Source organism: Rutidosis leptorrhynchoides, unplaced genomic scaffold (assembly GCF_046630445.1).
Source record: "Rutidosis leptorrhynchoides isolate AG116_Rl617_1_P2 unplaced genomic scaffold, CSIRO_AGI_Rlap_v1 contig268, whole genome shotgun sequence".
Classification (NCBI taxonomy): domain Eukaryota; kingdom Viridiplantae; phylum Streptophyta; class Magnoliopsida; order Asterales; family Asteraceae; genus Rutidosis; species Rutidosis leptorrhynchoides.
In genome coordinates, this window is record NW_027266513.1 from 17,406 (window position 1) to 40,869 (window position 23,464).

The 23,464-nt window shown below is 34.0% G+C and overlaps 3 protein-coding genes across 3 annotated transcripts; all 3 read left to right on the forward strand.

Annotated features, from left to right (window-relative positions):
* The first annotated feature begins 5,544 nt into the window (after window positions 1-5,544).
* On the forward strand, window positions 5,545-6,603 carry LOC139882413 (malonyl-CoA:anthocyanidin 5-O-glucoside-6''-O-malonyltransferase-like). The gene has a single exon (XM_071866738.1). The coding sequence runs from the start codon at window positions 5,545-5,547 to the stop codon at window positions 6,601-6,603; it is 1,059 nt and encodes a 352-aa protein (XP_071722839.1).
* A 7,962-nt stretch (window positions 6,604-14,565) lies between these two features.
* LOC139882414 (serine carboxypeptidase-like 25) lies at window positions 14,566-19,145 on the forward strand. The gene is made up of 8 exons (XM_071866739.1): window positions 14,566-14,833; window positions 16,025-16,228; window positions 16,639-16,814; window positions 16,958-17,245; window positions 17,337-17,467; window positions 17,591-17,686; window positions 17,783-17,888; window positions 19,002-19,145. The coding sequence occupies exons 1-8, from the start codon at window positions 14,566-14,568 to the stop codon at window positions 19,143-19,145; spliced, it is 1,413 nt and encodes a 470-aa protein (XP_071722840.1).
* A 1,538-nt stretch (window positions 19,146-20,683) lies between these two features.
* On the forward strand, window positions 20,684-23,266 carry LOC139882415 (exocyst complex component EXO70E2-like). The gene is made up of 2 exons (XM_071866740.1): window positions 20,684-22,560; window positions 23,236-23,266. The coding sequence occupies exons 1-2, from the start codon at window positions 20,684-20,686 to the stop codon at window positions 23,264-23,266; spliced, it is 1,908 nt and encodes a 635-aa protein (XP_071722841.1).
* The last annotated feature ends 198 nt before the right edge of the window (window positions 23,267-23,464 follow it).

Consider the following 23,464-nt stretch of genomic DNA (forward strand, 5'->3'; position numbering starts at 1 on the left):
AAGCCTAAAACTGGATGTATTATCATATAGAGAGAGTTAAGGGCATAGACATTTGATGAAATAAAGATATAAAAAAGGCATAGAAATGAATTCGACTGTTTATAAAATTTGGGCAAATTTTTCATCTTCTTTATAAAATCAGGATCTAAAATGCCATTTTTCAAAACCATAAAGTGTCATCTCAATTCTCAAGAACCTTCTGGCAGTAAACGGCACAAATAGACAAGAAATAACGGTGTCATAACGGCTCGGAGTCTCGGTCGTGGGCCCAGTTGTTAAATGGAGTTAGTTTATGGACCCAAGCGTTAGTCGGACAATAGTTTAGGGATCCAAGTATAATTATCCCTAAAATGTAAATGGGGAAGTCCGAAGTCCATTAACATTGATGACAGATACGTTTGGCCCATGCTGAAATTTGATAGCATTTGGTCCAACTTAAAATGGCTCGATTATTCATTGGGCTTTCTCATTGTCGGTTCAGATCTTGAACCGAATTTTAATTGGCTCGATTCGATAGTGGGTAAAATCGGTTATTTTCGGGTCAATTCATTAAACCAACATGTAATTGTGATAATAATGATTACTATTGGTCGATTTCGAGCAATTAACGTACCTTTTCCTTTAGAAATTAAAGTAAATATTTAATCTATCACCAAGAATTTAATTTACAAATGAAGGATGTGTAAGATTCTGGTTCAAATCAGAAATCTGTAAAATATTAGATTTTTTATGTCACATGTGATCATATAATAAATCGATATATTAAGTCTTTATGCCAACCATATTCTTTGCACCATAATGATAAGCCAAATAATCGGAATTTCTGCAAATGAGTTCTCTGAAGACGTGATAAATTTGGGATTCATCGTGGACCTCAACATCTTGGTTATCATTGTTTTGATTCGTGTTCGTTTGTTTTTATTAGTCACGAAGATTATCAAGAAGCTCACTCGTTGGCTCACCTTCCTTTTGATAGGTTATTTGTTTCTTTTGGTTGTAATATAATGGGTGTGTCTATTAACACGCTCTTTTTTTGCCGTTCACACGCTAGTTATAGTGAACTGACGAAATTATCCTTTTCTTTACCTTGACTTGTTTTCTATTCCAAATCTGTTTTTTTCCTTTTGAAATTCAACTCGATCGTAATTTTCTAAGATTAAATAATTACAGCTTTTTCCCTATTTTTCCATCCAATCTTTTCACTTCACTTTAGAACGCATGACTTTATCCATCTCAATCCAAGCCCAGAGCTACTATGTTTCCTATAAACCCAAAACAGGAACTATGTATATGTATACATGAAACAGAGAAATACTCGTTTATGACCCACTTGATGAACTCAGCCCAATATTATCTTGAATTGTTTCATGAATTCGCTAGTACCTTAATTTTCTTCACATCCAATCGGATTTGGGGTTGTGACATTAATAAAAAAAAAAAGTTGCAGAGGACGAGAGGAGACGAGAGATAACGACGAAGAGTGGGAAAGAGGAGATGAGTCCAGGAAGGAAGGAAGAAAGAGGGAGATGTGAGTCCACTTATATTTTTTTTCAATTTTTTATTAGATAAGATTGGTTGAAAGAGGCAGTGTTATAGATTTAACGATCGTTGCAAACATATAGATACCGTGTGAACAGCAAAAAAGGAGCCTGCTAATACACACACCCAATTAGTCTACCAAGATAGTAACATGTGATCCGAAACTTTCATCGTCAATGAGCCAATTTTTGAGATTGTGTTAATAAAATCTAAAACTAATTACAAGTATTGTGGGTAGTAGTTTGTTAGTTTTCAAGTTCAGTACTAATCCATTTTCAGTTGATTTTAATTCCTCCATAATCCCTCTAATCACACGCTCATTAATGTTTCCAGGAATTTCTCCAACGATGTCATAATATTTCCATTTTCGTTGCCATTTCGTTCAAAATATTATTGACGTCATCTGAGTAGAGTGGTGCTTAAATCTCCACTTCACAAAGTTTGCTTTCCACACAAAGAAACAAAACTGAATTTTGAAACTGCATATATACTCCATGAATGATGGAAAAAATATTCTTGTATTTCAAACACTTACGAGACGGTGCTGCTGAGTTTGGAAAGGGCCATAAGAAGACTGAGGCATTCATTGAAATAAACAAAGAGTTTCATAGAACATGGAAAATGAAAATATAGCATAAAACAAGTCAAAATTCCCAAGAAACAAAAGCCTACACTTTACTTGGAGCAGAAGTTAGTGAGCGCCCTAAACCACCTATTTACAAACCGGGTAACGGAAATCAGAGAATAAATCTTTACTTACCTTAGCAAAACCATTGTTTCCCCTAGAGAGACCCCAAGAATTCATTATATAAAAAATCCTCCATACTCATCCAAATGGTCGATGCCTCGCTCGACCATATAACGCAAATTCATGTGCTAGTTCTTGATATGAATATTCAATAATCTTGTGGTCCGGCCTTTAATGAATCTTTTTGCCGATAAATAAGAGCATGCAGCAATAGATGCACAAAATAACGAAAATCGATAGTTAATAGTTTTTTCACAATTTTAAATACTTACATGTACGCCCCTGATTGACAAGAGGAGGAAGAAATTTACTCCAATCAATAGTAGCATTAGTAGCCAGTCCTCTTGTAGAACCCGTGGATGTGGAACACATGGGTGCATCAGCCGATTCAAAGATGGTATCACATGTCAAAAACTATGATCAATATTCCACTGCGTGAGGGATCATGAAGTCGAGAATTTACTGATGCACCTATGTGAGGGATCATGAAGCCGATAATTTTTGATAGATCCCACAAATTCCTTATCCAGTATTCTTATCGACTGTTTCTACATTATGATTATATGAGCCCTCTTTACATGGGTCATAATACCTGAATTTATCTTCAATTTACGAATTCATACATCAACTTATTTTTTGTACAATTACTACATGAATTTGCAAACATTTACAAATCACTACTTCAACTTACTACCCATTATGGTGAAGATGTAAGTGTCGGAGGATTAATTTCGTATAATACACACCAAATATCAATCATATCATATCCTTTTTAACTTGATCTAGTAAATAAACTCTTTGAAGTCAAGATCCGTAGAAAGAAGATCGGGTGGAAGTATATATACATAAAAGAATGAGTTATGTTTTTCACGTGTCTTTATTAAAATGCACTTGCCTGATTTGTTAAGTATAAACTATTAACTTTATATATATCAACATGATAATTGTATGTAAAAATTTGCATCTATTTTGTGACGAAGGTGATATAGTTTATGTGCTCTTTATGAATTTTTCATTATGTTGTCATATTGTTGATATATGTAAAGTCAATAATTTACATAAATTTGCATCTATTTTGCGACAGAAGTAGTGATAAAAAATTTCACTCACAGAGAGTTATAGGCTCACTATGGCTGTACAAAATATAAAACTCATTTTCTTTTTCTTTGCAAAACCTTGTATTAAACCTTGTAAGCAAAGTAAATGATTTTACAAAAACGCGTTTGGGTATGGGTCTCTCTCGGCTGTTTGTAGCTATCGCTGTGATCGGAGGAGGCTATTTCCGATTGCGTTCTTCACTGGTTCTGTTTGTGTTCTTCTCTGTCTTGTTTGCGATGTCTAATAAGGTGAGATCTGGTTCTGTCTCACTTGTTTCGAATGATGTGTTGTCAGTTGTTGCGAATAATAATAGGAGTATTATTTATATACATTGTGCAAGAAAGTGATACCAAACTTCTATATCTAAAGGAGACACAACAAAACTCGATCAAAATTGTTGAGGTCATCCAAATCTCTCCATAGGAAAATGAATTCAATCAGATTAAATCTCTTAATCTCACTTTCTTCGACTTGCTTCATATCAAAATTCATCTGACCGATCTTCTCTTCTTCTACAATTTTACGGGTTCGTCGGCTATAGATTTCTAACTACTCAAGAATCCTTCCTAGACTCAAACACTTCCTCTCACTCGCTCTTTTACACTGTTGCCGGCAGACTCACGTGGACTCCAAAAGACCTTAAACACTACATCACCTGCTCTAAAGACAACGTTGTCTCATTTGTTGTAGCCGAGTCCGATGAAGATTTCGACAAACTATGTAGGAAGGGCACTAACATAAATGCTGAGGAGCTTCGGGGTAATTATGCTCCATCCTTGGAGATATCTGCCGAAAACGCATCAATCATTTCCTTGAAGATAACGTATTTTTCAGGTTTCGGACTCTGTATTGGAATGGCTGCACCGTGGATTTCTTGACTGAAAATGTTTGCCATGTTCATAAAATCATGGGGCTATTTATCTAAAACTTTTGATCAAGAAAATTTTCCTTCGGATTTAGTTCCGAGTTTTGAACGAACGGTTATTGAAGACCCAACTGGAAAACTCGAAATGCTCTACTTAGACATGTGGATAAAAAATACGGTCAGAATGAATCCGGAAGCAACCCTAGAAGCTTGAAGGTACCAGAATTTGGGCCAGAGTTAAACATCAAGACTTTGTTCGAGCTAGCCACGCTTGATTTGACTCGAGAAGATATAAATAAATTAAGAGAGAAGATCCAATCGATCTCGAATATTGATCATATTAATCTTTAGTTGTCGAGTTTTACTCTAACGTATGCTGATGCAATTATTTGCTTTGTTAAAGCAAAAGGGTTGGAAGGTAATGTAAAAGTCAGTTTCTCCTTTGCGGCTGATTTAAGGAGCTGCCTTGTGCCACCGGTACCAGAGAATTATTTTGGTAATTGCGTCGGTAGCAATAAGCCGAAGACGTTAGAAGCAAAAGCTATCATTAGAGATGAATTAGGAATTGTAATTTTGGCTGAGAATATATATAAGCAAATCGATTAAAGACTTGGGAAAAGATGGATGGATATATGGAAAGACTTGAAGAGATTTTCTTGCATCTGACTATTTGGTTTAATGTCAAGAAAATTTCTTTAACATAGACACAAATTAATGATATTAAATGAAAGCGGCAAATATTTATGAAACACATTGACCAAAATTTCATTGTGATCTTCCATTCAAGTCCCAGCCGACAGTATTGAAATGTTTGCCGTGGAGGAACTGTTAGATAATGTACAGTATTGAAAATTTATCTTCATAATGTTGTTGTCCGATATATATATGCATTGCACGAACAAATTGAAGGAAATTTATATATCTAATGGAAACGCCACAAAGCTCGGTCAAAATTGTTGAGGTCACCCAAATCTTTCCATCAGAAAATGATTCAAATCAGATTAAATCTCTTAATCTAACCTTCTTCGATTTGCTTTATATCAAATTTCATCCGACAGATCTTCTCTTCTTATACGAATTCACCGGTTCGTCGGCTACAGATTTCTACTCAACAATCCTTCCTAGACTCAAACACTCCCTCTCTCACACTACCGGCCTCTAGCCGGCAGACTCATGTGGACCCCACAAGAGCCCAAACCCTACATCCTCTGCTCTAAAGACGACACCGTCTCATTTGTGATAGCCGAGTCCAATGAAGATTTTGACAAACTATCTAGCAAGGGAACTATCGTAAATGCTGCGGAGCTTCGCTGAAATTATGCTCCATCCTTGGATATCTGACGAAAAAGCATCAATCATTTCCTTGAAGATAACATACGTTCCAGGTTTCGGACTCTGTATTGGAATCGCTGCACACCATGGAATTCTTGACGGAGAAAGTTTGGCCATGTTCGTAAAATCATGGGCCTATTTATCCAAAAATTTTGATCCAGAAAATTTTCCTTCAGATTTAGTTCCGAGTTTTGATTGGACGGTTATTAAGGACCCAACTGGAAAACTCGACATGCTCTACTTAGACATGTGGACAAAAAATACGGCCAGAATGAATCCGGAAGCAAATCCGAGAAGCTTGAAGGTGCTAGAATTTGGAGCCAGAGTTGATCATCAAGACTTTGTTCGTGCCACGTTTGATTTGAAACGAGAAGATATCAATAAGTTAAGAGAGAAAATCCAATCTATCTCGAATATTGATCATACTAATCTTCGCTTGTCGAGTTTTACTCTAACTTATGCTCATGCAATCATCTGCTTTGTTAAAGTAAAAGGGTTGGAAGGTATTGTAAAAGTCAGTTTCTCCTTTGCGGCTGATTTAAGGAGACGCCTTGTGCCACCGGTACCAGAGAATTATTTTGGTAATTGCATTGGTAGTGATAAGCCAACGACGGTAGAAGCAAAAGATATCATCGGAGACGAATTAGGGCTTGTAATTTTGGCTGAGCATATAAGCAATTCGATTAAAGACTTGGGAAAAGATGGATACGTGGAAAGACTTGAAGATATTAAAAATTCATACTCCAAATTGGAACCTGGTCCATTAGGGATGATCAATGTAGGAGGATCCCCTAAGTTAGAGTTTTATGGAGTCGATTTCGGATGGGGGAAGCCGAAGAAGGTAGATTTTGTCTCCATTGATAAGTCAACAAGCTTTTCTATGGTAGAGAGTAGCGATCGAAGTGGAGGAATCGAGATTGGTTTGGTCATGAAAAGTCGAGAGGAACTCCAAGCTTTTGCTTCATTGTTTGTTCATCCACGAGCTCAAATAATCTTTGTGATTTTAACTTTTATTTTTTAAAAGTTTGAATTAATATCTATAATACAAATATTTAATGTCATTTTATTATGCTTTTGTGGGATTCGACGGCAAGGCTTATGATTGAGAGTAGGTGTAATTTTTACCACTGGTTTGTTGATCTTGGTAGCCCATCGAGTTTTGGAAAAACCAAACATAAGACATCCAGAGTAACTTGAAAGTGAAGCAACCGAAGCTTGCGAAGAAAGTTAAGTACCAAAGTTGAATTAAGCTGGAGAAAATGTGGAAAATGGCTAGGAAAGAAGTGAGGAAATGAGAAAAGAAGAGGAGAGAGATTCTTAGTTTGGGAACTTTCCACCATAAAAATATTTAGAAATGTAAGTCATAATTGACATGTGTAAGAATTGATGACTCATTTTACTTGATAAATATAATTTGGATTTTAACAAAATTAAATTTAATTAATCCCTCTCTCTTCTCCTAAAATTTCGATAATCACATCTCTTTCACCATTTCTCTCCCTCATAAATAAACCACCATTAATATTCTTATATCTCCATTGAAAATTCAATAGTCTAGTGACCATTGTTCATCAAAAATCAGATTAACTATAATTTGATGGAAACTCATGAAATGCGGAAAAGTAAACAAATGAAATCGACCTTTTCATCAATTGGAATTCATTTTTTTTTAATATAACTAAAAAACTAATGAAATCCATCTCTGTGAGTTAAAATAAGCTATAAGTATTGTAATGCAATTTTCAATTTGTTTTCTTGTCATTTAATTAAATTGTCTCTGTAGAATAAATTTTAAGGTGGTTTTGCATCTAATTTTTTTTTCTAATTTTGAAATCGGTTTTAGTTTTGCATCTAATTGGTGTGTATGTTTCCCATCTTTTTCATGAAAATTGATCATAAATTTGTTTTCGGGTGAAGTCGTTGAAATTAAGGGAGAGGATAGAGGGGGGTTTTATTGTTGATTTAAATAAATGAATTAATTTTTAATTTTCCACCATGTCACTTTAAATCATCAATTCTAACACATATCAAATTATGACTTACATTTCTAAATGTTTATATCGTGGGAAGTTCCCATCCAAAAATTTTTCGAGGAGAAGTGCTTTTAGATAAAACTGAAGCTCAAGAGATTAAAAGGAGATGTCGACAACAGGGGATCAGAAAAAAGGCGAGGACCTAATTGACAGAACTGTAAAATATCAGGGATATTGTTGAAGTTTCTGTGGTAATGGTCCTAATGGATTTGAAAATTCACTCTGAAAATCGCTGAATCGATGCTAGGGTTTGGAATCACTTTTGGGCGTTTTGAGCAGAAGTTAAATTGGTCCAATTCAAAGGCTCAGTTGCCTTCAGAATGATGAAATAAATGTAATCAATATGTCAATTTAGGGTTTAAGTAGCAACACATTTCAGAAATTTGCCAAAGTTTGATTGCTCATTGAACAAAAGTTTACATTTTTAGCATTCTTAAATAAAGATCCTTCTTTTATTTATTTTTTATACTTATTACACAGTGACTGTCAAAGTCAACAATCATAAGTACAAAGAAGCTTGAGAAGTCTTTGAAGAAGAAAGGGCACTCTCAAAAACAATTTCATTCAAAAAAGTTAATCCATCTGATTTTCCAGCAGATTTAGAGGCATTCTGTCTTTATCAGCATCCTGAACTCGTAGTTCTTGAATCTGCAACGGTAACCCAATTAATAAGTTACAATTCGAGACGTGTAACATTTGAGAATTAATAAAATTTAGTACGTACGGTACCTTGGTATGATTAATACTAGGAGGCAAGAGAGCAGCAGCCTTTCTGTTTCTTGCTAGGATTCCTTTTGAAACTGGGGACATTATTGAATCTGTTGGGCTTCTATACCTGAAAATATTAATCAAATTTCATAAATGTAAACCTATGAATTAATTTTACATATGATCATTAAAAGAAGAAGAAGAAAGAATGAAGTACTCACCTCTCTGGATACTTGAATGCTATGGGAACTCTTAGACGATTCGGGGTGGTTGCCTTGTTCAAATCGTTGAATGACCGTTTATCATCTGTTAATTTCTGAACAGGATTCGATTCCGGCTCACCTTTGATGGGTATATTTTCGATTACTTCCTCCATTGAATTTAAACACTGTTCGCTCTGCTTAACAAATGAACACAGTTGAGATTAATGAACAGGTAATGAGAGAAAGACTTAAGATTTTGGGTTTTAATTTATATTAGATGGACTTAGAGAAGAGACAAAGAACAGCAACGGAATGAAATGGAATGTGACCGTTGAAAGTTTTGAGAGGAAGGAAAGTAACGCTTTTGGGTTTTGTCATTTTTTTTTTGTTTTTCCGTTTCCGGCTTTTGCCCGTTGGGATTCAAAAAAGGAGTGAGACTTTGGCATGATGACGTGGCGTTTCTGTTTAAGGGGGTAGTTGGATTATAAGTCAAGCCCATAAAAGACCCATTTAAGTAATAAAGCTAAGGAGGCCTCCAAGCATATAAGAGGCTCAGCCCATTCATTAATATGCTCCAGTTTGGTGTCTAATTTTTTTCACCGGTAATACAATCCATCCATTGAAAGTCTATTTCCCCAAAAATCGAATCCAAATTCTCACATAAAAAGAGATATCTGTCCAATTTTTTTATTATTAATTAATTTTTTAATATTACAACTTTAGTTACAAGAGAGCGAAGAGAGTATAAAAATAATCGAAAATCAGGTAAAATATTTGAGATAGTTTTGCTTAAAAACAAGGAGAAAAGAAAATATAAAATGGTGCGACATTATTCTCCCATTTGTAGTATGAGCAAAAAACAATGCTGAGACGGTGACGTCAATGCACGTGTGCTTAAGCAGACTCCTTTCCTTTAATGACGACGCTACAAACCAACTTCATCATAATTAAATTAAATTAATTTCAATCAAACAAGTACTTTTTTTTTTAACAATCAACAAATTACTTAATAAATCAAATATTGGGGGTGGAGTATTAAATTAACTCAAAAGATACATAGTACAGTACGGGTCTCTGACTGACTACGTATACATGTATCATGTATCACGTTAACATTCCCCCCACACGTCTATACCAAAACATTTTTATTTTTATTTTTATTTCACTTTGATTTGTTTTGTTTGACTTTGATGAACCTAAAGAAATTGAGCAAGCACATATATTTTCATTACTACTATAAATTTAGTTAATTGAAATAATAAAACATAAATACATAATGAATGTGAACTTTCATAAACTCAATGATAAATAAATCTAGAAAGATAGGTACGAAATATATCGACATAAATAATTGAGTTGGCCCATCCACTATATAGCTTAGCTAGGACTATGAAAGAAGAGAAATTAAGATTGGGGATTATGAGGCACGAATTATAAAGTATGAGAAGGTAGTTGAAAACTATATATTATACTACTAGTATATACTACTTCCGTATCGAAATAGATGCAAATTTTTACAGTCAATTAATATTGAAATTTTTTCATCTATATATTTTGGGACGGAAGTTGTATGTGATAGCATTCCGATGGTTGTTGGGTTGGTGCAAACGCAGACTCGCCAATCTACTCAGGCAGGGATTCATCAATTCGACTTTGAAAGTGACTAAATCGACACTCTCTCTTCAATAACTCTTTCTAACAATATATATAATCGTACAGTCTGGCAATTGCCCCTTCAATTTGTAGGCACAACTAGCTACCCTATGCAATTTAAGTAATATTCATTCATTACGACTGTGTTTTCCTTCCTACCCTATACACGTACTAAATGTTTCTTGTATTTAATTAATTAATTTATATAATTAAGGATCTACTATTAATCAAGATCGAAATATCAAGGTCCCATTTTACAGTTTCGTATAGGGCTTCAAAATAGGTTGAGAGGTCAATGCTTATAATGAGAGGTGTTCTTCCAACAAAAAGGAACTATAAATGACATCCTTATAAAGAAATATAAATTTTCTCCACATATCCTTCAAAAGAAATATTCTTGCATCCACCACTACCGGCATCACACATGTGAAATAGTATGGATTTAATTCAAATAGCTATTCATGATGAATTGTTGACTAAGAAATATGCACGGTTGTCGCACTGAAGATACATAAAAATAGGTTTGATTTATATATTATATCAAGAATATAAGGTATCCGAGAGCCATACCGTCGGTTTTGCCCTAAATGGCGCAACCAATAGTGACCATTTACTTGCATTGTTCAAAGAATTGATTAATGAATTATTAATTATACTCACAAGAATATCTAGAAAAAATTGATGGCAAATTAATAGTATTCTCTCCATCTCAAAATATATTATGGAAAATATAATATATTTTGAGACGGAAGTAGTAATAAAAATAGAAGAAAAATTAGTTTTTATTGAAAAAAAAGGTCGAGCACTTTTTGTTATATGAAAATAGTTTGTTAGAATTTTTTTTTTTTTTTTGGAATAACTTTTAGATTTTGTTTAGAGTACAATCTATTGCTTAATTGATTAAGGTTAATCTATGCTTATCGTTTGAGTCCGACTCCTCCACAAATGGTCGGAGCAAATGTTTTAATCAATAGAAAAGGCAAACGCAAAGTATATATGATAATTGTTGGGATTAAGACCGATCATATAGAAATGTGTAGGGCATAATTAAGCAATACATGATGAATAGAGACAAATCCAAAAGAGGCATTGAAGAACAAATTTAAAAAGGCCATTCATAATGGCTATGATCACCCATGGCCATACACACAATGCCATTTGCGGAATTCAGTGGCATCCCCACCTCGCGTGGCCGTAAAGACATCTTTTTATTTATTTATTTGTTTTTATGTATATTTTTTAATAACGAAAACACCTAAGCTAGCTTAAAATTAGAAAACATAGAAATGGATATTAATGATGGCATATCATGACATATACTCCATTATTCAATCTTTTTCAAATGGAAATTCATTATATATATATTAAAAAATGGATTGTCAAAAGAAAAAAAAAATTAAAAATTTATTGAGTTACATGAAAACTTTTTGAACTAACTCATCGAGGAGGAGGAAAAGAGAAATTCCCTTTTTAGTATCTTTACAATTTATATTTCCTTTTTGGCTTTTTGGTCATATTCTTGTTACGCTTTTGGCTAATTCTTTCTTTTTGCAGCCATAGGAAAACAAAATCTTCTTTCGGTTATATAGCATCTGAAATTAGATGTTGACTTGATATAGTTTTATTTAATACTTTGAAAAAGATATATCGTCCTAAATTAAAGTCGACAACGTTAATATAATTTGATCCCACTGATTAAGAAGTTCCGAAGAATATTTGAATATTTCCAAATATAAATGATTTTGTTGATATCATTCTTTTTTTAGAGTTGTATAGTGAGATTTACGGTAATATTACCTCTGTCATTTTTATTTTTTTAAGTTTATTGAAAAGTCAATGTAAATGTTTATTTTTATGTCTAGACATATAACTTGTAATATAATAACAATCAGTCTCAATTTTATCGAGTGGAGTCGGTTATATGAATCTTCACGTTTAAGTTTAAGAGTAATATGTAGATCACATCTTATACATAAATCAAATAATAATAATATTATGTATAAAATACGATAATACAAATGTAAATAATAAATCATGCTATATAATATAAAGATATACTATCTATTAATATACATAGTTTTTATATCCCTAGTAGCGTATATCCTATAACTAGTTTTTCTAATCCTATCATACTATCTATAAGAAGTCATCTACGTGGATATTACGGTGCCACTTTTCTCTTTCGACTATTAAATTTTATGAAATACCTAAAATTTCTAAATTCTTTCTAACTACCCTCTCCCAGTCTAGGTCTCCCTCTCCTTCTCCTCTCTGTTCCTATATCTTTTTTCTCACATTTTCGGACGGAAGCTTCTCTAGGTCTACGCCTCACATGTCCAAACTACCTAAGTCTATCCTCTCTTATCTTTTTGTTTATAGGTGCAATGTTTAAATCGCTCCTTATAGTCTCATTTCGGACTTTATCTCTAAGAGTACGTCCACTTGTCCACCTTAGCATTCGCATCTCTGCCACTTTAATCTTGTGCTCTTGTTGTTTCTTTATTGGCTAACATTTGCTCCCATATAGATTAGCTGGTCTCACTATTATTCTATAGAACTTTCCTTTTAGCCGACTCGACATATGTTGATCACACAAGATACCTATTGCACTTCTCCATTTTGCCCATCCTGCTTGTATATGGTGGGTGACATGCCTGTCAAGCTCTCCATCTTCTTGTAGGATAGACCTTAGATATCGAAATTTATCACACCTCGATACATCCACTCCTCCTAGCTGGATCGTACTAGTTTGACTTCTGCTTTCTCCACTGAAGTTACAGTGCATATATTCCGTCTTACTACGACTCAACCTGAAACCTTTTGACTTCAAGGTTTCCTCCACAGCTCTAACTTCTCATTTACTTCCTTTCTGCTCTCGTCTATCAAAATGACATCATCTGCAAATAACATACATCACGGTATGTCATCATGGATATGTCGAGTCAGGACATCCAGCACTAAGGTGAAAAGATATGGACTTTGAGCCGAGTCTTGATGTACACCGATGATGATTGGGAAATTAGACGTGTCTTCTCCATTAGTCCTGACACTAATTCATACTCTCTCATATATATTTTGGATAAAGTGTATATATTGATCAGATACCTCTTATTTGACCAAAACTCACCAAAAAATTTTTGTAGAGATTTTATTATACGTATTTTTTAAGTCGATGAACACTATATGTAAGGAGATGATCATATGTTTTTTAGACTAAGTAATATTTAAATAGATATTTAAATTTATTATTTTATTAAAAAAATTGATGTATTTAAATATAATAATGATGGTAAGAGGAAGAGAAGAAAATAGAAATTAAAGTCAAAGGTCAATAGGAATTAATGGAGGATTGCTTATGAAAACCATGTGATCAGTCATTGCATGCCTCCCCTACCCTACAATATCTATCTATTAATTCGTCGTAATTAACACAAAATTATCACTTATTAGTAGCAGCGGCTACTAGTCAGTCTAGTTAGTAGTATTACCAAAATGTTTTTGGAACTTTAAAAATGAATTTGATTACTATATAAAAAAAATGAATTTAATTGAGTGTAATATTTATGTAGTCATTGACTTATCCCCTCTGATTAAAGGTTTAACAGTTGCTTCATTCAATCACCAGAACACCAAGTAAAAATACCAGTAAAATGGTAAATCTATCAAATGGTCCTCATCGTTTCTGACACATGTCTTAAATACCACTAACGTTTCTAAACTTATTTCCTTTCTGCATAATATTATGACTTTAAATGCAAAAAGGTCCTTGACGTTTAGAGTTGAATTTACTAATAAAAGCAAAGAAAACGCCATTCATTTTATTTTTCCATCGAAAAGTATTCCATTCATCGGCGAATAATTGGCGCTAGTTTCATTTTATTTTCTCAATATTTCATTATCACATCACTATTTTGAGAATAATTTTTAGTAAACATTGCATTTATACCTTCATAGTCAAAATAAAAATATGGAGTAATAACTATTTATAAGGTTGTTTTAGTCATTAGCATCACTAATGATTTATAATTCTTGATCCCATCAAAATCCCATATTTTGTCAATGAAACATGGATGGATGGAGTATAGCGTTGGCATTGAGTGGACATGATTAATAATAGTTTAAGGGTATTTTAAACACATATCAGAAACATTGAGGACCATTTGAGTGGATTAATAACCCAAAAAAAAGAAATGAGACATAATTAAGGAGCGGACAGTGTCCAAAATAATAATTGCCGTGATGACACAAGTCAACAGTTTCAGTTAGATATATACTCTCTCTCCTATTTAAATCAATCCTGCTACATAAAAGCTGATATCAGTCCTCATTTACTTCATCACATAACACGACTAGAAAGAAGAACAACAACAACAAAGAACCAAGGAAATGAAAAACAGAGCTCAGATCTCTGTTTCCATGGTTTTTATCTTGGTGATGGTCTTTCTAACAAGTGTTATAAGAGCTCATGAAGTGAATTACAAAGAAGAAGATAAAGATAGGATTTTTCAACTTCCAGGACAGCCTAAAGTCACATTTCAACAATTCTCAGGCTATGTTACTGTCAACAAAGTTGCTGGTCGAGCTCTTTTTTACTATTTTACTGAGGCTCAACAAAATCCAATCTCTAAACCTTTGGTTCTCTGGCTTAATGGAGGTATATACTTAGTTTCGTTTTTTTGCAGCTTACTTACTGTTATATTGCTGCCCATTAGTAAAAATTTTAACTTCTCATATTGGGTTAATTAAGTTCTAGTTTTGGGACATTTGACAAGTAAAAAAAAAAAAATAACTTTTTCTCTAAACAGTAAAAATTTTCTCCAAGTATACTCTTCAATAGTAATGTTGTTGTTGTACAGGGAAGACATATTTTAGAAGATTGTCCTTTGCCGACATGAATTATTAATAAAAATGTCATGAGCTAGATCCTTTATAAATGCTTAATTACTAGTATAATTAATTACCTTAATTATCTTTTCTCCTAGGAAGAGTGCAAGTTCAAAAAATAGAAAAATCACTATCACCCTTTATTTATTTTCTATGCTTGAACTCAAATATATATATTGTAAATATTGAAAAAGATGTGTTTACGAAGAGTGAAGAAGCTTTCTTCTGAGATAACTTGGAGTGCTTCCTAGCTAATAGTAATGGGGTTAAATTGAATTTAGTGGCAGTAAAAGCAAGAAGATGGCTGGCTGGATGGCCTACCATCTGGTTGTAAATAGTGGAAGAAAGAAATGAAATGATGACCTAACCACCCAATTGTATAGAAAATGACTTAGCCAAATAGTGTTATCTCTCTTATTTCTCTGTTCATGACCCATGTTACTCTCTCTGACTCTTCAACTAGCTTCCAATTTTGCATACACAACAGTCTCTCTGCATGAAGCAATCAATCAAAGCACAGAAGAACCAAAATTACTTGCGTCATTTAAGTTTGCTTGTTCAATTATCATACACTGTAGTTAAGTTTACAGCCAAACTTGTCAGCTTCTATAGTATGTGTATTTGCTGTAAACCATCTATGCCAAACTTTGTCATCTTGAGTTATCTCAGGCATGTTCATTTTGTATTTGGAGTGTTTTGTATTTGGAGCAACACGGATCTCAAAATCCGTGTGTTTTGCATGCCATTTTAACTTCAGAGTCTTGAATTTATTTATGTAACATCTATCTGACCTTATTGAATAAAGGGAAAATGATTCATCATTTGAAATTCTTTAAGAACTTGTACATTTCGACAAACAGTCAACATTTTATTGGACATAGACTTTGAGTAATCTATCTAGCATAGTTCTATTGAACAATTTTATTTTATACTAACAATTTAATTAATTTCATTGATTCAGGGCCGGGATGTTCGTCGGTAGCCTATGGAGCATCGGAAGAAATAGGGCCATTTAGAATTAACAAGACGGCCTCTGGTTTGTACATCAACAAGTTCTCTTGGAACACCGTCGCCAATCTCCTCTTCCTAGAAGCTCCCGCAGGCGTCGGCTTCTCTTACAGCAACCGCTCCTCCGATTTGCTCGACACCGGCGACATTCGCACTGGTATATATTTTGCATTCGAAATATTTCATGGTTCAAAATTTTAATCCTTTGCTATGGTACAATATAAATTAAATAAATATAAAATGGTCATATAGTCATTGAAGACATTGACTTAGTTTTTGGACTGGCATGCAATGGATATATAGATAAGACACAATAAACGTAATCTAAGGACTTTGCATGACCTTTTTTGATGGAGCTGAGATAGAGGATTTTGTTGTCCATATATATATTTAAGTGGTCCTGGGCTTTGACCAAAATAAATAATAGAAAGAGTAAAAATTACTATATTACTAAATGTCTTTTCCATACTGTATCAAAATATTTTATATATATGTTGACTAATTGCATAATATTTGAGAAGTATGATTGAGTATTGACTGATCAATATATTTTTGATTGTTTTTCAGCAAAGGACTCTCTGAAATTCATGATTCAATGGCTGAATCGATTTCCAAGATACAAGAACCGTGAATTGTACATCACCGGAGAAAGCTATGCTGGCCATTATGTTCCACAGCTGGCCAGACAGATTATGATCTACAACAAGAATTCAAAGCATCCCATTAATCTTAAAGGCATTATGGTAATTAATCACTTTCCTAATTATTCATTATCTAAATGCACATACTTATTGACTAAACATATCATATGAATGAATCTAAGATTACGAAATATCAAGTATTTTGATACGGAGGGAGTAATAATCTCTTCTTAATTGATGATTAGGTTGGGAATGCGGTAACGGACAATTACTACGACAACTTAGGAACGGTGACATATTGGTGGAGCCATGCAATGATCTCTGATAAAACCTACAAGCAACTCATCAACACTTGTGATTTCAAAAGGCAAAAGGAATCCGACGAGTGTGAATCTTTGTATAGCTATGCTATGGATAAAGAATTCGGCAACATTGATCAGTACAACATTTACGCTCCTCCTTGCAATGTCATTTCTGATGGAACTACAATTTCCTCCAAGCGAAACATCCGATTACCTCATCAACCACACATGGTAACGTACCTTAGTGCACGCATAGTATGATGGATTTAAAATTTAAATATCCGGGATTTTCAAAATTTGATTACTTGGCATGGATTTGCAGGTAGTCAGGCAACTATCAGGTTATGATCCATGTACGGAAAAACATGCAGAAATTTACTACAACAGAGCTGATGTGCAAAAGGCACTCCATGCTAACATTACAAAAATCCCCTACAAATGGACTGCTTGCAGGTCAAGTTAACTTGTTAACCTATATATTTATTGGATGAATTAGTCTTTGTATTTTAAGAATTATGAATCGTTAATCCTTTTCTTAATCATGAGGTTCTGAAATAGTTACATTAACTGCTGCAGTGAAGTCTTGAATCGGAATTGGAACGACACGGAAGTATCCATCCTTCCGATTTACAGGGAAATGATTGCTGGTGGCTTGAGAGTTTGGGTTTTCAGGTATGAATTCTGAGTATGATATAGACATTCATTAATGTTGATTTTAAGATGGCTAATATATTGTTAATCACATTATAAACATAATTTGATTTGCAGTGGGGATGTGGACTCAGTGGTGCCAGTAACAGCTACTAGATTCTCTCTTGCACAACTCAAATTAACAACCAAAGTTTCATGGTACCCTTGGTATGTTAAAAAACAGGTCAGTATATCTACATCCTACATTATTTTATTTTCTTATTTATTGTACATATATAATTAAATTTGTCCTTCAATAGCCAAATTCATATGCATCCGTTGAAAAAAAAGATAGGTCTTTTGTTTTAATGTGAAAAGATAGTACTTTTAGGCTGCTTTAATTCAATCCTAATTCCTACCAGAAAATTACAAAGATTGGCTTAATAATTATGATGAAAGGAGGACTATTATTGTGCACGCTTGAAGCTTTGATTAGATTGTGAAACCAAAATGTTTGTCTTCATTAGGAATTATTTTCAACTTACCCCAACTTTTTTTTCTTCAACCTTCTAAAGCTTTTCTGTGGAAATTTTGATGTGCCCTGTAACTGGACATGACCACGGTCAGGTTTGAAATCGAACTTGGTTAAAATTGAATTGAATTGGAACTTGACTTATTTGTGGTTCTAGACCTGAACACTGTCCGATTTGAAATCGAACATGGTCAAAATCGAATTAAATTGGATCGGATTCTTTTGCAGTTCTAATCTTGTTTTTATTTTTAAAAAAATTATATAGAATTGAATTGTAATAGTCTATTTTAAAAAGTGTCCGATTTTATTTCGATTCCATAAATTAATAACCGTAAATCATCGATTTTAAATCGAAATGGGATCTAACCGGACATGGTAATGTCAACCTGTAATTCATAATGTCTAACACTATATCTCACCATATCTGTACTCATAACTGTCCTTATTTTAAAATAGACCTCTAATTTGGGAAAAAATTTAGATAAATTTTCATAGTATCTTACACATATTTTTTAATAAAATGATTGTACATTTAGACTTTTAAAATAATAATCAATGAAATATAGTTAATTGTACAATCATTTTTTTATAAACATGTAAAGTATATGTAAGTCAAGCTCTCTAATTTGCATCCATCAATTGACAATATCTACCCCACCAATTGATTATTATGTACAAGAATTCAACGTACCATCACATGTAAGTTTTTGACCTTTATAAATAACGTATTGGAATGTCAAATCGTTTAAAAATATAGATATTCAAGTTCAGATCGATTAAATGTTAATTATGTACTAATATTTTTTATTTTATATATAAAATAAGGTTGGAGGATGGACAGAGGTGTATGAAGGGCTAACATTTGCAACAGTGAGAGGAGCAGGACATGAAGTTCCAATGTTTAAGCCAAGAGCTGCTCTTCAACTTGTCAAGTCATTCTTGAGAGGAGAACATCTTCCTAAATCTTAATAATTAATTCCTAGAAAAAAAACAGAGCTTGGGAACTTTACCTAGTTTGTTTTTAATTTATAATTATGTCTTTAATTAATTGTTAGTTACTGTTCTAGAAATTAGATTATGTACCATTGTTAATTAGTTGACAATTGAAAATATTTAAGCAGTGAGGACAAAAAGGAATCAATTGAATATAAAAAAAAAAGGCAATTTGGGGTTGATGAAAAAGGGTGTTTTCTATCTTCATGTTGTAATATTTATCCAATAATAATTTGTTTGAAACACAAAGTTGGTATAATTTTGATTTGAAAATTAGCTTGATTTCCTTTGTAAGAAAAGAAAGCAAGTCATATTGATTTCCTTTGTCATTGGCTAACGGTAGTCTGTGATTGAAAGCTTTCATAAAAGAAAGGCAAATAATAGCCAGTGGGAATTCTAAATTAAATTTGTAGCCTGTTTAAACTACTTTTGATTATCATAAAAATAAAAAAATAAATGACTTTTGATCCAATATGTCGCAGAGCAAAAGTTGTTAACTTTATTTTGAAAAAAATAATAGAAAAAAAATCTCTATTTGTAAACTTTTCTATATATAATATTGGCTTTTTTTTTTTAAATAAAAAATACATAGCAAGACAAAGTATGTATTAATATTACCAATAAATTATTCTTTTATTAGAAAAACTAAAATTTAAAAACATTGTAAAATAAATCGAGACTTGTTGACCAAATTATTATGAAGATAAATTTCATTCCAAAAATTATTTTTAAAAATTATAAAATCGGTCTTCATAAATGTGAGGAAAGTGCTCTAAAATGTCTAGTCTTTCGAGCGGATCATCTTATCAAATAATTTAAAACTACAACATGAGTAACATTTACATTGTCAAAAAAGATATAGAAAACATATTTTCTAAGCAAAATAGTCAAATTAGCTTGAGCATCCAGAAAGTCAAAGTCTTGACTATTAAGAGAGAGAGAGAGAAAGATGTGTAAAAGCAACTTGAGGCTTGAGCTACTTTGGTTTTTTGAGAGTAGCACAGCACTGTCTGTCTTCAGTAGCCTCCAAATATCTTGTGTTCTTCTTCCAATCATTCTCAGATTCAAAAGCTCCAAAAAAATTAATCAAAGGTCAGTCTTTTCGTTTTCCTTGCTCGTATAATATGTATTTCTATCTGTATAATTTCCTTCTTTATGTGTGTGTGTGTGTGTGAGAGCAGATTGGTTTTTAGTTCCTTTGTGTAGCTCTGAACTATAGCTTGATGATTGTTTCTTAGTTCGTAATAGGAAAAGCTTCAAACTAAATATTTGACTCACTCTAATCTGAATTTTGTATGTATTGGGTGCTTCGAAGTTTGTATTTTTCCCATTTCTGAGTCTATTTCTATATGTTTACTGGCACAGTTTGAGATTCTAGAAGATGGGTTTTGTTTAATTTTGGGTTATCTGCTCTGTGATTCAATTGGGTTTTGGTTTTAGCTGAATTAAACTGTTCTTGGTAATATCAGCTATTGATTGGAAATCAGTTTATTCGATTGAATCAGGACTTGGCTATGGAAAGCTGTGAACCCACCAATCTGGAGTCACTAGAAGATGAAAGCTTAATTACTGCAGCGGAAAAGATCGTGAAGGCCTTAGGATCAGGGAAACACCTTACTGATGGTGTTAGGAAAGCTTTGGTTGATCTTGGCTCCCAGTTGTCCAACTCCAACATAAATGTGTCTACTCTAAATGATGAGGTGACTACTTTAAATGATGAGGTGGGTGACGATATTTCCGAGATTGCGGAACGGCTCAATGTTATTCAGGATAAAATCATGAGCTGGGAAGTTGATCAATCAACGATATGGAACTCTGGCCAAGATGAAGCTTTTGAGTATCTAAATGCTACTAATGAAGCACGGAAATTAACCGAGAGATTGGAAAATATCTGTTTAGATAAAGATAAGGAACTTTTACAGAAGGCTCGCGATATCCTTCAAACGGCATTGTCGAGGCTTGAAGAAGAGTTCAGGCAGGTGCTTGTTCAGAATAAGCAACCCTTCGAGCCAGAGCATATGTCTTTTCGTTCGGTTGATGAGGATTGTTTAGACATGGGTTCCACGGCATCATTCGAGGAGGAGTCTACTGAGGACTCACTTCAAAGAGATAGTATCAGCAGAGCTTCAGCAGAGTCCATGATAGATTTGATCCATACTGATGTTATTCCTTATCTTAGATTCATTTCGCAAGTGATGTTCAATTCAAATCGTGAAAATGAATGCACAGAGGGCTATATCAGTGTTCGGAAAGAATCATTGGGTGAGTCCCTGTCGACTCTTGAAATGGAGAAAATGAGTGAGATGGGTCCACTGCTGAAGATGGAGTGGGGTACATTGGATTCCAAGATCAGGAGATGGGTCCGAGTGACGAAGCACTTTGTCCGCATCTGTCTTCCAAGTGAGAAATGGCTAAGTGACCGTATTTTCGAGGAGACTGGATCTTCTGCTAGTTTATTGTGCTTCATTGAGATATCAAAAGCTTTTATGCTTCGGCTACTGAACTTTGGTGAGGCCATATCTATCGGCCCTCATCGGCCGGAGAAATTGATTCGCATTCTGGATATGTATGAGATGCTATCTGAGCTTCTTCCTGATGTCGATGCTCTGTATTCAGATGAGGCCGGTTCGTCGGTAAGGAACGGGTTTCACGGCGTGTTACAGAGATTGGGCGATTGTGTGAGGTTAACTTTCATTGAATTCGAGAATGCCGTGGCAGAGAACACGTCGGTGAACCCTTTTGCGGGAGGCGGAATTCACCATCTGACTGGCTATGTTATGAATTACCTCAAAATTCTCACAGACTACAGCAAGACGCTTGATTTACTCCTCCTTGACGAAACAGGCGGAGGCTTGCCATGCAAGTATTCACCAATGGCTCACCATTTCCAGTCTGTGGTTTTGATTCTTGAATCCAATCTTTATGACAAGTCGAAGCTATACAAGGATGTTGCCTTGCAGCACTTCTTTTTAATGAACAACGTCCATTACTTGACACAGAAGGTTAAAAATTCAGAATTAAGAGACATCTTTGGAGACGACTGGATTCGGAAGCACAACAGGAAATTTCAGCAGCATGCAATGGATTATGAGAGAGCAACTTGGAGTTCGATCCTGGGTTTACTCAGGGAAGACGGCTCAAAAACTGTTGTGAAAGAGAAGTTTAGGAGCTTTTATGTTTCTTTTGAAGAGGTTTATAAGACTCAGACAGCTTGGGTTGTTCGAGATGTTGAGCTTAGGGAGGATTTAAGGATTTCGACTTCGCTCAAGGTGATCCAGGCTTACCGAACATTTTGCGGAAGACATAACAATAACATTAGTGATAAGCACATTAAATATAGTGCTGATGATCTAGAGAACTACTTAATGGATCTCTTCAATGGATCACCAAAGTCGATGCACAAGAGATCAGGTTAGAATTGTTCAATGGCTTGCAGGAAGGTAATATCCTATCCAATGAAGCGTGAGAAGGTGATAATGTTAGTGAAATTATTCAAGTAAAGGTAACGTCCTATTCAATCAAGCATATGACAATGGTGTCCTGGTTCATTGATTAGGCGGCTTGAGGCTGGCATAAACTAATATTTTGAAAATTGAGTCCTGGCTGATATTTGTAAGTGCCAGAAGCTGTGGATAAATGTTCGTAGCCATGTCATTATCAGAGAAATTGTATCTGCATGTATAGTTTTCGTCTTTTTGACGAATTTAATGAAACCAACTTGTTTCAAGTAGCCTTTCAACAGAGGAATTGTACGTTCAATGTATCTGATCTTATGTATGAGTTTCACATGTAGAATCTATCCTTGTAAAGGTACCTAACAACATCAATGGTCATAAATATTTACTTCTAGTGTCGACTTGTTGTGGACAACTGAAATTGTATGTGGACCCAAGACTAAGGGTATGTTCGTTGCGTGTCTTTAACATGTTCCGTCTTGTTCTAGACACCTTCAAAAGTCGCGTTTTTTTTTCTGAAAATGGCAAAAAAATATCTTTTGAGATTGTCTAGAGTAAGGCGGAGCACGTTCCAAACGCACAACGAACACACCCTTAGTAAAACTGTTTAGAAGTCTACACTGCCCAAGGAAACTTCCATAAGACAATACCCTTGTTTATGGGCCAAGTTTCCATGAGATTCTTATTTCCGACTAATTTCGATCAACTTAGAATAAATGTTTGCTTAGTTCCAAAAAAAAAAAAAAAAAGGGTAAAAATAAGAAATTTAGTTTGCGAGAAACCTGAAAATCTTCATCTGATAGATAGAAAGAAAGAAATGGTCCACTCTTGAAGACGACT

Coding starts and splice junctions, on each gene's coding strand:
- LOC139882415 (XM_071866740.1), top strand. CDS start 20,684: ATGGAAAGCTGTGAACCCACCAATCTGGAGTCACTAGAAGATGAAAGC. Junction 22,561..23,235: donor CTCTTCAATGGATCACCAAA/GTCGATGCACAA, acceptor AAAACTGTTTAG/AAGTCTACACTGCCCAAGGA.
- LOC139882414 (XM_071866739.1), top strand. CDS start 14,566: ATGAAAAACAGAGCTCAGATCTCTGTTTCCATGGTTTTTATCTTGGTG. Junction 16,815..16,957: donor TTAATCTTAAAGGCATTATG/GTAATTAATCAC, acceptor ATTGATGATTAG/GTTGGGAATGCGGTAACGGA. Junction 17,468..17,590: donor TACAAATGGACTGCTTGCAG/GTCAAGTTAACT, acceptor TAACTGCTGCAG/TGAAGTCTTGAATCGGAATT.
- LOC139882413 (XM_071866738.1), top strand. CDS start 5,545: ATGCTGCGGAGCTTCGCTGAAATTATGCTCCATCCTTGGATATCTGAC.